At 39.2% G+C, this 14,405-nt stretch overlaps 2 protein-coding genes across 8 annotated transcripts in view; one reads left to right on the top strand and one right to left on the bottom strand.

Annotated features, from left to right (window-relative positions):
• INTS12 (integrator complex subunit 12) overlaps positions 1-14,202 on the top strand; it is a 29,561-nt gene extending 15,359 nt beyond the window's left edge. For 4 of the 7 annotated variants that reach the window (XM_045537401.1, XM_045537402.1, XM_045537400.1 and 1 more), the window contains exon 7: positions 378-1,066. In XM_045537401.1, coding sequence (XP_045393357.1) covers positions 378-953 — 576 coding nt within the window. In that variant the 3' untranslated portion in view covers positions 954-1,066. Of the gene's footprint in view, positions 1-377; positions 1,067-1,164; positions 1,797-14,112 lie in introns of those variants that run through there. The other 3 variants (XR_006731462.1, XM_045537404.1, XM_045537403.1) reach the window with 3 other exon arrangements.
• Positions 7,044-14,405, bottom strand: part of ARHGEF38 (Rho guanine nucleotide exchange factor 38) — a 70,533-nt gene continuing 63,171 nt past the window's right edge. Inside the window, exon 14 of the mRNA XM_045537405.1 lies at positions 7,044-7,490. Coding sequence (XP_045393361.1) covers positions 7,305-7,490 — 186 coding nt within the window. The 3' untranslated portion in view covers positions 7,044-7,304. The remainder of the gene's footprint in view (positions 7,491-14,405) is intronic.

Below are 14,405 nucleotides of genomic sequence, written 5' to 3'. Positions count from 1 at the left end.
GATGTTTTAATGAGCTAGGTAGTACCTTTTTGGGTAAAAAAAAATAAAGCACTAAATCTGATTTTTCTGATAAGACTTATAGCTGAATCTAAAGGCAGTTCCCCAAAATGAATTCTGTATATTTTCTTGGCAAGAAGATGGCATCCAGACTTTCTGTTTTGGAAATGGTAATTCCTACTAGCTGTGGATAAGTTTTGTTCTGTGTGGTTTTTCAGATCAGTTTCATAAAAACCTAATTTGATGGTGAGACTTAAATTTCCCAGGTCACTACTTTGGTAATGACAAATCTAACCATTAAACTTGTTATATATTCAAGGATATCAGATAGGTGTTGATTACACTTGGCTCCAATGTAATATTTAATTTTTTTCTTTTAGCCTTCCACGGTTATTTCAGGAAATTCTTCTAGTACCAGTGTTTCCTCTTCAGTAACCAGCGGCCTCACTGGATGGGCAGCTTTTGCAGCCAAGACTTCCTCTGCTGGCCCCTCGACAGCGAAATTGAGTTCAACAGCACAAAACAGCACCGGGAAACCCGCTACCTCGTCAGCGAACCAGAAGCCCGTGGGTTTAACTAGTCTGGCAGCGTCATCCAAAGGTGGACTGGGTTCCAAAATAGGTTCCGGTAACAGCACCAGTCCCACTGTGCCGCTGAAACCACTTCCACCCCTAACCCTGGGCAAAACTGGCCTTAGTCGCTCCGTGAGCTGTGACAACGTCAGCAAAGTCGGTCTGCCCAGTCCGAGTAGTTTAGTTCCAGGGAGCAGCAGCCAGCTGAGCGGGAATGGAAACAGCGGGACATCGGGGCCTAGCGGAAGTGCAGCTGGCAAAGCCACTTCAGACTCTCCCTCCGCTTCCCTCAAAGGCCCAACGTCACAGGAATCCCAGCTCAACGCGATGAAGCGGTTGCAGATGGTCAAGAAGAAAGCCGCCCAGAAGAAACTGAAGAAGTAACACGGCCAAGTAGGTTTTTATATCATATGAACCTAAAGCTGACAAGTTTATTCTTAGGACACAAACTGTAATAATACACTGTAATTTAATAAAAATCCTCATCATCAAATTTCGATTGTTTCTTACCTTAAAATGCTAAATATCACATAGCAAAATTTGGAAAGTTTTATTTTAAATGTCTTTAACCCTTTTATTTTAATGATTCCCCTAGTGTGTGGAAACAAGGATTAGAATGACTGATTCTTGATGAGCATTTCAGAAGATTGATAGCATGTGCGAATTTAAAGAAAAAGAAATAATACTTCTTCTAGCAAAGCCCCGAGAGTCGGTCCTGCTGAACGAGGTACCTTCCAGGGTGGTGGATGTGACCCAGTGTCCAGTCTTCTACTTCCCTCCCCACGCTCTGGGCGCTCCCTGTCATTCCCAGCCTCGTTTCACCTGACTCTGCTACTCCCGCTAGATGGCATCTCCTTTTTCAAAATTAATTTCTTATAATTGATTCCTCATAGTGATAACGTTCATAATTGATTTCTCATCCCGTTTGTAGCACTGTTTTTATTACCTCATATCAGTTATTTTGGGATTTATCTCTTCCAGTAGACTGTGAACTCTCGTACCCTGTAATACAGTATTTTTCTCACGTTGCCCACCTTTCCCGCCATCGCCAGTGTAGTATGTGCACATAGTGTACACTCAGCAAGGGTTGAATCTTGACTCACCCTGGTTATGCACATTCCTGAGAACTCTTGAGAAAAATACCCATTCCCAGGAGACTGTGTGGATGGAAATTTATGGCTTGTTCACACATTGACACCTTCTTCCTATTCAGAAAGGACATTTTCTTACTGCCCAAAAATGGTATGACATTTTACCTAATTTTAGTTAATTTTGTATAAAAGAAGTTCCTATGTCATGATTAGTTCTTGAGATCGTTTTGCACATTGTGAAGTCAGAAACTGTGAAGAGTGAGTTGTTGCCTCGCTTGCCGGCCCGCAAATCGGCCGTCATTGTTCGTAGATGTTCTGCCGGAGGATAGGGAGCTTTTTGAATCAGAGAAACAGTTTATTATTCACAGCAGCCGTGTTCTAATTCACGAATACCTCGTTTCACCCAGAAACTGGAGATCCAGCGAGTTCCCACGTTCACGAGACTGAGCACCCTGTTCTGTCAACCTTGACGTGTGCCACTGAGCCTTCACTCTATAACCCTCTAACTTCAAACCCTCTGCCTTAATCCCTGGGTTTTTCTAATATCATTATTCTAGAATAATTATTCTGATTTAGTAATAGAGATAAGTGATCCCTGTGAAGATAAAGCTTTTTAAATGAAGCTTGTCCTATTTCTAAGGAAAGATGATTATTTTAAACCACTCTATTAAGTAATGGCTCCGAATTATTCATGCTTAATTAGAATCCAGGATTGAGGTAATCACATTACTTACATGTGGAGTAGATGTCTATTTACATGTTTAAAATCTGCCTACAGATGTTTTTGTTTTCAGAAACAGATTTCTGTTCATAAACCACCAATTTGGCATAAAACCCCAAGTCTGCTTCAGGGTCAAAAAGACCAAAAAAATATCCACGGTTGTTTATAGTTCAGAGCCAATTTGGACTGAACTGAACAAAATGACCTGACATAATTTCAGCTCAGCAACTATAACAGTTAATGTAACCTCAGCCTACAAGAAATTAAAACAGTAATGCTTATTACCGTTTGGGTATTGGCACTAGAATTGAAAAAATTTATCCCATCATGAAAAATATGTGCTAGACAGTTTAGAAGAGAAGTAATTATTTTTATTTCTGTTGTACCTCAGAGATGATTTTAACTAGTTTATCTCTGAGTATGGCTGTTTATGTAGGTAATATATGCATTGTATATTTAGAATATGTACATATATATACGTATGCATACATCTAATAAGGTATATAACTCAGTTTGTTGTTTTATAGAGGGATATTTGGTATTAAGAGTTTAATTGTGTCACGTATCTCTTTGACCTTGATTCTTCCGTATCGTAAAGTGGGCTGCAAGACTTTTTAACTGGGCAGTGATGACAATAGCCAGTTTCATATTAACAGTACTTATGATTTTATTTAATTTGTTATGTGTAGTTTGTTTTCCCCACTAGAAGGTGGTGTGAGCTCTCAGATACTTATGGCTCAGTGAATGGGTGGACAGATAGGCAGGGATGCCCACAGGTGAGTTCTAGGACTGTATCTTTGAATCCCATTTTAGTAGATACTTGGCATCACTTTTCTGTTTTGCATGTTGTGCTTTCTTTAAGATCACGTAAACACAGATTTTAGTGACTTTGGAAAAAAAGAAAGAAAAAGAAAACCACTGAAAGGGCACAGAAGGCAAACGCCCGACTTGGAATCCCAGCCCTCCTTGGGGTCCTCGGTTTCCTCCTTTATGAAACAGATAATGACATAAGATGGAAGGCATCTAAAACCTACAGGTTAGGTGATTCCAACTCTTGACAAGGATGTGGCAGTACTGTTTATTAGTGGCTGAGATTATAAATTATATTGTGATGTCCATAGATTATATAGGAAATGCATCATTTTACCAAAATAAGATTTCATTATGAATAATACAATAATTATAAAAATTATGTGAGAAGTTAGAGAAAGCCATAAATACATTTACATACCATAGTGCTATTTTTTTAAGGTAAGCTTTATTCAATTTACTAAGAATACATTCCCTAGATTTTTGGACAAGAACATCTCATTCCAGTATTTGCTAAAAGTGTGCCTCATTTTCCTGAAAAGCTAAAGCGAATCTTGCCTATTTCTAGCTAGAGTGTGAACGTTGAACGCAGTGTCTGGCCTGCAGAGGCTCCGCCTGGGCTCCCGTAGCCCTGGAGTGAAGATTTGTTATATTGGAATAATTTGTAGATCATGGAGAATTAGTGTCTGAGTTTTTAAATATATTATTTAGTGTGTATATGGGGAGGGAACTAACTGGAAAAAAAGTTAGGCTTTTTAAAATAGTAACATTCTCTAAATAGTGAGTATAAAGTCCAGTGTCTTTCCAGTCAATAAAACTTTTTACTTCCAAATCAACTGTAATTTAAATTTATATTTCTAATTTTGTGAGGTCAGATATATTCAGTGTTGAGCAGTACATTGAGCACCTTAAGAAGCCATAGTTATAACAAACAGGATTTAAATAAGGTGGTTTTCTTGTCATAGAACATAAAATAAAGATTTCCTCCTTTTAGTCATATGGCTTTGAGAGGTCTGTACAATGGGCAGAAATCCAAGAAACTAATGGGAAAAGTGAAGAGTTTTTAATTCTGTGTTTCAGGAGTGAAAGCAGTAATTTTTGTAAATCACCTGAGCTGCATTCATTACAAATGGTACCAGGCACGTAATAGCCATTTGTAAAAGTGCAAATTATGTTTTAGACAAAATATGGATATTCCAGCACTTAAAGTATGTCAAAAAATGCTTCATTGCTATGATTAAGGATGTACATTATATCTCTTCTGCAGAACTCAACCTTTATGGAATTGTTTTATCCTAAGGAACACTAAAGATATTTTTCTGAAATATAAGGAATGTTCAGATAGTGGCTTTGTGACTTTTTCGTATCACTTAAGCACCCATGGTAATTTTGCATTACTAGATTATTTTTTTACATTTCTCAACTTTATTATATATAATGATTAATTTAGAGCATCTGTATTTAAAAATAAATGCTAAATAAAATGTACTTATTTATTTATTTTAAAAAGCAAAATAGCTACAAAAGTTTCCCCTTCATTCTTTGTAAAAATACCTACGTCCGAGGATCCTATACTGTACAATAATATTTAATTTAAAAAAATCATCAGGAAATAATTACATTACCATACCTAGCCTTAATTATACTGATGTCACCAGCAGTTTTATCTTTTAAAACTTCTTTAAGATTTATACATCTTAGAACTACCTTGGGAATTTATTTCCCTTAGGCCCGATAAAATAATATCTGACCTCAAAATTACAATTTACTTGATTTTAAACAAAATACTTAGAAAATGAGGGTATTGTATAGTTAAAAAAAAAAAACCCACAAATGTCTAGACGGCAAATGAAATGTAGATTGTCTTTTTAAAATAGAAACAACATAGTTTTATAGTAATATGTTCACCACAATAGTGCAGAACTGCAGTAGGCGGCTTCATTACAACTCTTGCTCAGCAGCTGCAGCTGTCATTTTAGTGTTGTGGCTTCTTCAATCCTGGAAGCATCAGTCCCAGGACTACACAGGTGGACAAAGTTTCTCATATACATCTGGCCATCGGCATCAGCCAGAAAAGCAGATATGTACTACTTACATAATTCTTCATTTTTGTGGGGAGTATTAAGGTCACAGTTCATTTAAATATATATATATGATTTCCCCACTGTTTTCATCTTTGTATACATTCATAGTTTCCACAAGTAGCAAGTTTGGATTCCTTTTTGCTTTACCCTAGGCAAACCTATAATTTACTTATGTTTTAAAATTGGGCACAAAGGAGGATTAAAAGACATCTGTATATCTGAAAAAGAGAGTCTTCTTTCAGTGCCCAACGCAAAACAACATTTTATGCAAAACAACTTACTAGTAGAACCTTATAAAATCATCTTTAGATTAATGACTTTAGGAACAATATCATAAAATGCAAATGTTTCTGTCGTGTACATGTCTTATAAATTTCTGTGGTTGTGTCATTTGTGTGTGTGTGTGTGCGCGCGCGCGCGCGTGTGTGTGTGTGCGCGCGCGTGTGTGTGTGTGTGTGTGTGTGTGTGCGTGCGTGTGTGTGCGCGTGTGTGTGTGTGTGTGTGTGTGTGTGGTCAGCAGCCCTCTGAAAAGCAGCACCCTTCATTTTGTTATTTATATTCCTCAGTAATGTGTAACATACTATACATTATAAGGATCAAATAAATCTTACAAAGTTACAATCAACCTTAAAATTAATGTCGCATTAGCACATTTTATATGGACAATGAAAAGTCACTTTAATTTGATTTTTTAAAGGAAACCACTAAAGTCAAATTTAATCTTTTTTTTGTTGTTGTTGTTCCAAACAAGCATCTTTAGTTCAATAAAATGTCTTCACAAAATATGTCTGAAATCCTAAAGGACAGTTCTCTGAACAAGACCCAAGTTAAAGTTCAATGTCCCAGGACATTGCGTCGTAGCAAATGTTATCCTCAATGCCTGTCTTGTCTAAGTACAAATTGGCAACTAAAAATACTTACATCTTGGCTCAGAACTGGGAACACACATTCCCCACTTATTATCCAAATGATTGAGCGATCCAAAAATATCTCCTCATTAAAGTGTCCTTAGCAATCATGTGGGATGATTTTTAAACAATGGCACTTTCAAAAATGGTTACACAAAACAAAAATAATAAACCTAGATGCTTCATTTTCTCTAGGCTAATATCATGGAGGTCCTTGTAATCCTTAATTTTGAAGAGCTGCTAAGTACTTAAACCATAAGCCTGAGAGAAAAATGGTCCTCCTCAGTGCTCATTATTTGCATCACCAAGTGCCTTGCGGATAACAAGTGAAGACACTTCTTGGGGGAGTGCCGTGCAGTGGTTAGGAGCACGGATCCTGGAGCCAGACCACCCACGTCTGACTCCCAGCCTCACCACTCACTAGCAGTGTGACTCGCACTAAACTACTTCACCTCCTTGGGCCCCAGTTTTCTCATAAGGTTTTGAGTATTAAATAAGTTACTACCTATAAAGCACTTAGAACAATGTCTGGCCTCTAGTTTGGATTCAGTAAATGTTAGGTATTATTAATGTCAGGTTACTCAGTTTTTTCCATTGGTTCAAAACTTAAAGGAAGTTTCTACATTAAAGACTACTAGTTGGCTGTTAATTAATTCCTAGTCTTATGTGTATTTAGTTTACTATCTGGCTGCTACATATATGTGTATGATCTATATTACACACATACAGTGCATAATATGGATTTATATATGTATGTATATGAACATACATGCATTTGCAAGAGAGAAATATGACAAAAGCATAGTTAAGAAAATATACGGTTAAAAAAATTACAATAAATTGAAAAGCCTATCCTTAGATCCAACCTTTCATGATGATAAAAGAACGTATTTATCCCTTCAAAAGATCTCCACTTTTATGTAGTTGATTAGTTGGGGCTTGGGCTGTTTGCTATTTCTGTTGCGTTAATATTTCCTTCCACATGTATTGTTTATAATACATTCATGAAATAATCTTGTTAGGAAGTACAGTCTTCCTGAGAACTTGATACAGTATCAGTTCATACAGTTCGGAGGTTTCTTGCTTTCAGGTCGAAAGTTTGTAATATCAGTTTTATCTTCTCAAGCGTAAGTCATCTTCCCGAGGTAGTTAGCCGGTACGTAGCCTTGCTGCCCTTGAGCTTCAGCCAACCACCATTCTTTATTGCCACTGAGGTCACAGAATCTAAGTATGTGGACTCGCTGGTGCTCCTGAAGGCTGAGTTCATGGTCACTCCGTGCTTGAAAAGCATGAACTGCATAGAAAATCTAGATAAAGAAGACAATGACGTTAATGGAACTGGAACGTAAACATTTGGAGGAACGTAATAGTTTACAAGCTTTCAGAAGCAATGCTAAAGTAGTTTTCTTATTTTTTCAAAGTCATGTTGTCCAGTGTGTTCTATTGGATTTATTTCTCTAAAATATGATGCAGATGAGAATAGAATGAAACAGGCATTTTTATCATTCTGTTGGCAGGAGTCTAAACTGTCCATGCTTGAAGGCAATTTGACAGTTTCTTTTTTTTTTTTTTTTTGAGACAGACTCTCGCTCTGTCACCCAGGCTAGAGTGCCGTGGCATCAGCCTAGCTCACAGCAACCTCAACCTCCTGGGCTCAAGTGATCCTCCTGCCTCAGCCTCCCGAGTAGCTGGGACTACAGGCATGCGCCACCATGCCCGGCTAATTTTTTCTATATATTCTTAGTTGTCCAGCTAATTGCTTTCTATTTTTAGTAGAGACAGGGTCTCACTCTTGCTCAGGCTGGTCTCGAACTCCTGACCTCGAACCATCCTCCTGCCTGGGCCTCCCAGAGTGCTAGGATGACAGGCGTGAGCCACCGTGCCCGGCCTGACAGTTTCTAATAAAATATTTTTAGAATGTTAATTTCTTTTGAATCAGTAATAGCTCTAAGAATTTCTTCTACAGAAATAGAAACATTGGAAGAGATTTTTGCACAATGTTACCGCAATACCCAGATGAAATGTGACGTGTGAGAAGGGAGTGGGGATCACACTAAAAGTTCAGCAGGAGAAGCATAGTTAAATTCTAGACCCTTATACTAAGAAAATTTGTAGTCATTAAAAGTGTTTTTTTCTGAGACTAATAACATGAGAAATGCTTATGATGAAATAGCCAAAAAAAGGGATATATTAGATGTACAAATCTAATACTGTTAGGTAGTTTCTTTGAATCATAGGATGATAGATGATTTTCATTTTTACTTCTTTCTTTTCTAGCCCTTTATAATGATAGTGTAATACATTTACAATTTTAAAAATTAAATGACCTAGAAGAAATTAATAAAATATTTCAGTCAAGAGAATTTTTCTCTGACATCAAAAAAACACTTTATAATTATTAGATGTATAAGAAGTCCCAAAACAAGTGTTGAATCCTTCTTCCTTCATAAAATCCTAAGACTGAAAATAAAAATATTTAGTTATGTTATAAAATTAAGCAATTATCTAACAATATTTATTCATTCAGTTATTTTATGAGATACCTACTAAGTGCCAGATATTATTTAATCAGGGCCCTTACAACTCAGCTGGGAAAATAAAGTGTCAACAAACAAAACAAAAGAAGAACACGGGCACACACAAACACCCACAAAACTCTCCACATAGATGATACATCAGCTAACGGTGAGCTGGATTTTGAAATACATAACCTTTCATAAATGACAAAGTTGACATAGGGGACGAATATGTCCTATTCAAACGTACAAAGATGAATACGTGAAAATAATATGTAGGAAAAGGCAAGCAGATTAGCTCAAAATTGGGGGTCAGTGGATAAAGGAAACTGTGAGAAATGAGGTGACTTCATTGAACAGGAAAAGAGACTGGGCAGTGAAGGGGGAACAATAGCTGTAGCTTAAGTTGTTATTTAAATCTTCAACTGTTAACTTTTGATGAAATTCTGATTCTGTTGGTTGGTATATCGACCTAATTAGCATGAGCTGCATCTCAAGGAAAGGAACCACATTGCTATGGTCTGGATATTTGTGTCCCCCCACAAAATTCATGTGTTGAAATCCTAACCCTCTGGCTGAGTGTGGTGGCTCACGCCTGTAGTCCCAGCACTCCGGGAGGTCGAGGCGGGAGGATCGCTCGAGGTCAGGAGTTCGAGACCAGCCTGAGCCAGAGCGAGACCTCATCTCTACTAAAAATAGAAATTATCTGGACAGCTAAAAATATATATAGAAAAAAAATAATTAGCCAGGCATGGTGGTGCATGCCTGTAGTCCCAGCTACTCGGGAGGCTGAGGCAGGAGGATCGCTTGAGCCCAGGAGTTGGAGGTTGCTGTGAGCTAGGCTGACGCCATGGCACTCACTCTAGCCCGGGCAACAAAGTGAGACTCTGTCTCAAAAAAAAAAAAAAAAAACCAACAAATTTATATTTTGTTATGGCAGCCCAAATGCACTAAGACACACATTTAACCTTTTCTCTACTGTTCACATCATGGTACACAGTAGGAATTCAAATACGTGTTGATTTGTCTTAAAAGTTAGGCTAGGCTGGTCACGGTGGCTCACGCCTATAATCCTAGCACTCTGGGAGGCTGAAGTGGGAGGATCGCTCGAGGTCAGGAGTTCGAGACCAGCCTGAGCAAGAGCATGACCCCGTCTCTACTAAAAATAGAAAGAAATTATATGGACAACTAAAAACATATATATATATAGAAATAATTAGCTGGGCATGGTGGCACATGCCTGTAGTCTCAGCTACTTGGGAGGCTGAGGCAGGAGGATCGCTTGAGCCCAGGAGTTTGAGGTTGCTGTGAGCGAGGCTGACGCCACAGCACTCACTCTAGCCCAGGCACCAGAGCGAGACTCTGTCTCAAAAAAAAACAAAAAAAAAAAAGAAAGAAACACTCTCACCTATATCTATTTGGTATGAAATTACAGTTTATATTTTAAACATTAAATACAGATTCTCGTTCAATTGTAAATTGAAAGTACAAAATTAAAAATATATTCTCAATGCTTTAGATCAGCGGTACCCAACCTTTTTGGCACCAGGGACCGGTTTAATGGAAGACAATTTTTCCGTGGACCAGGGGTGGAGGGAGATGGTTTTGGGATGATTCAAACACATTACATTTGTTGTGCTCTTTATTTCTATTATTATTACGTTGCGATATAGAATGAAATAATTATGCAGTTCATCATAATGCAGAATCTAATGCTGCTCTGACAGGAGGTGGAGCTCAGGCAGAGATGCGAGTGATGGGGAGTGACTGTAAATACAGATGAAGCTTCGCTCCCACCCACTGCTCACCTCCTGCCGTGCGGCCCCGTTCCTAACAGGCCACGGACCAGTGCCTGTCCTCGGCCTGGGGTGGGGACCGCAGCTTTAGATGATCACAGCCAAAGTTTATTTAAAATGAGCATTTTTCAATTTTCATGCAATTTATGTTAAATGGAGGCATTTATTATATACTCAGAATGGAAGTCTGCTTGTAAAGAGACAGCATTCTCTTTGGTCTCTTTTTGAGGTTTTTTTTTTTTAAGTCTCTTTGGAGTATTTTTAGTCTCTCTAATGTTAGACTACAAGTTAGATGTTTTCAACCTCTCATGGATTTGAGAGCTGAAACATTTCTCTTTTTTTTTTCCAATATTTTAATTGTTTTTGGCTGTATGTTTCTAACTTTCAATGTTACTGTGTTTTGGTCCAGACGCATTAATTAAAATGTTATTAATTTGAATCATAATCATCTAATCCTCTTTTTCCTTGGCATTTGTTAAGATATATTTTGTTGATTGCTTTGCACTCTGTAAAGCTCTGGCTCATTTCATGTATAATACGCTGTGAACACAACTCAGTTCTCCATGGCATTTACTTTTTTTTTTTTAATAACACTCTATTATTGACTTGTACCTAATTTATTAGCTGCTGTTTACGACCACAGATCTTTGCCTGTGATACCTTTGCCAGGTCAGCATTCCCTTATTCTATATTTGTGCGTTTAATTTTTCCTCCTGTCTTCACTGAGTCTCATTTTATTGATTTCATCCCAGTTCTCCAATTAACAACAAAAATCATAATCTATTTTAATCTTCATTTCCAAAACTAAAACCCTACAAAACCAGCATTTATAGTATTATATCATATGTAGCTCAAGAAGCCAAGCCAGTTATATTACATGAAAAATGCTCATTTTTCTCTCTTACCTTCCAGGAGCAAGCTTTCATGTTCTTCATGTAACAATTATATATTTTTACTATAAAAATAATGTTGATGAAGAAACAATTTTAAATAAAGTTCAGCAAAAAAATAAAAAACCCAAAAAACAAAAAAAACCACTCACTGATGTTACTATCTTGCTTCCCTCCCTCCCTTCCTCCTTTCCTTCCTTCCTTCTGTTTTTTATTTCTGCATACCTCTCTGAAGTGGTAATAAAAATGCACTTATAGTATAATAATTTTTGCAACCTGCTTTTCACTTCAGACTATATTTGCAGATCTTTCCATATCAATAGATAGCTCTCCAAAGCATCATGTTAATGATTACTTAAATGCATTACGGATACAGCTTTTTGACTTTTCGAAGCATTTTCTAAACAATGACATACTAGATATGTAACATCATCGTCATAAGGAGCTGAGAAATGCAAAGATGAAGGTCCAGACCATGAACTTGGGGTTGGTAGCAAAACAGCTAACTTTTTAGAAGTCAGACATTATATTTTCAATACTATTTATGTGAAAAAAGAAAAAGCACTAATTCTGAGACATTGAACTGCCCTGTGAAACTGGGTTTCTGCCATTATTAAACCGGCTCCTCTTGGAGACGTGCTCAGGACAGCAACTGTGCTCGCCACACAAGGCCTGTTAGACATTGCGGGTAAGGAGAAGTCTAGAGAATTCTAGAAAGGACCCCAGGATTCCCACCTCCTATTGCACCTGTTCTATACAATCCCCCTCCCTTGATTGGGGGTGCAACTTTTTGACGTGATGAAATTGTACTCCGGCCGTTAGGCTGCATCAGATGGTAAAGGCGAAGAGATTTTGCAGAGGTTCCTAAAGGGTCCCTGGGAAGTCGCCTTTGGGGTCGTCGTAAGGAGAGTATCCTGGGTGGGCCTGGCCTAATCAGAGGAGACCTTGAAAAGAGCATTCAGGCCCACCCTGCTGGAGGAGACTTGGAGTGAGAGTGATCGCCGTCTACCGACCTTGGGGAAGCAGACAGCCACGCCATAAACTGCCCGTAGAGACAGCCACGCGGCCGGGGCTGAGAGCAGCCGTTAGTTGCTGGGACTGGTCCCCAGCCGATGACCAGCAAGAACACGGGACCCTCAGTCCTACTGGAACGAGAAAGTGAATCCTGCCAACAACCGTGAGCTGAGAAGAGAACTCCCGGGTTCAGACAGGAAAGCAGCCCAGTGAACACCTCGATGGCAGCTATGTGGGTCCCGAGCAGGGGACCAGGGCAGGCCCTGCTTGGGCTCCGGACCACGGACACTGTGAAATAGTTTGGATTGTTTTAAGCCGCTGAGTTTGTGGTCGTGTTTTATGCAGCGCGGAACACAAATTCAGATCATGCCGTTACTGCTGGACGCATAAACGGAGAGAGTAACATTAGGCTGAAAAGGCACATTGGTTTGACTGCTTTTGTTAAACCCTTTGAGACAGCAAAAGGCAGCGAGTGAGCGACTGAAATATGAAGTCCCTTGGTGTAGCCCAGCACTGCCAGGCTGTGGATGTCTGTCAGCTCACCCCCGTCATTCTACAGAGGCCCTGGATCGTGATTTAGGGACGCTTCTAAAGCACCCAGAGAAAGTCCTCGCTCTCTGTGTGGGATGTGTATAAAGGACCCTAAGTGGATTTGTTCTGAGGCCCCGAAACGTAGGATGACATTCCTCCCGACTTGACCTGTCGTCGTGTTTCGTCCAGGGAGCACTCTCTTTCATGAACAACAGTGTCCCATTAAGCATGGTTAGTTTTATTTCCACTCCACCCATGAGACTTCCCGATTCACTAGAACCATCCTAGAAAACAAGGGAGGCTCTTCTTCACCTAATAACACGTCTTCTTGCTCGAGGGGGAGAATTAATAAAGCAAGTCAAGTCTCTGCAGCAGTGATTTCTGACTTTTTTTAGATGAAATTTTCTTTGAAAATCTGTTGAAAGCTGTGGACTTCTCTCACCGTAGATTTGTACATGTGCAAATGGTCACAACACTTCCAACAGAATTGAGGGTATTCATGGAACCCTGCAAAGCCCATCCACAGAGTCCTTTCTTTCTGGGAGTCCAGGTTAAAAACTCAGCTCTTGCGTAAAGATCCCAGAGCCACTAGAGTCTAAATCAGGATGAAATCGTTTATCTACGAATGATCCTTAAAGCCCCCAAAAGGCCCCCTGGATATCAGGTATATGCTGAGACTACCCATCCACCTGTCCTTGCTTGTCAGGGTCCACGAGAACCATTGATAAGACAAGACTACAGCCTTGGCAATGTGCTGTTGCAATTCTGAAGCAAAGCAAGTGCTGCCACAGTAGAAAGGGGACGAAATGGTGACCCCAAGTGGCACCCAATTCTGCCAATACAGGTTTCATCTGATGTTCTGAAAATAAATAAAGTAAAATAAAATAAAAAATAAAAGTCTACATAGCCGTGTTGGAAATTGCTCTGTAGGGTACTTCAAGTGTGAGATGTTACAATGTGCAAAGTATTTTTACTGTTCATAAAGGTGATACAATGCATCCCTCCTTTTTAATCACCTTATAGGAACTGATATAATGTATTTTTCTGTTTGTCACATCACAAACATAGGGGGTTAACCATTTTCTTCTCCCTACAGAGCCAATAGAATGGAAATAATAACAGCCCTCTGGCAAGGAGTATGAAGGTAATAGAATCCCTTCTCTTTCTTTTTTTTTCCCTTAGAGACAGAATCTCACTCCGGCTGGAATGCAGTTGAACTGCTGGGTTCAAGCCGTCCTTCCGCCTCAGCCTCCCGAGGAGCTGGAACTACAGGTGCGTGCCACTCTACCTGGGCAGTTATTTTTAGGGTCTTGCTGTGTTGCCCAGGCTGGTCTCACACTCCTGGCCTCAAGCAATCCTCTCTCCTCAGCCTCCCAAAGTGCTAGGATTGCAGGCATGCGCCACCACACCTGGGTTCTTTTTCTTTGTTTTTAAGGGATGAAGGCTAGTTGCATTGTGGGAGGAAAAGCCACTGG

Source organism: Lemur catta, chromosome 26 (assembly GCF_020740605.2).
Source record: "Lemur catta isolate mLemCat1 chromosome 26, mLemCat1.pri, whole genome shotgun sequence".
In the NCBI taxonomy this organism is placed as follows: domain Eukaryota; kingdom Metazoa; phylum Chordata; class Mammalia; order Primates; family Lemuridae; genus Lemur; species Lemur catta.
Note: the sequence above shows the minus strand (reverse complement) of the source record. Positions and strands in the feature narration are given on the sequence as shown.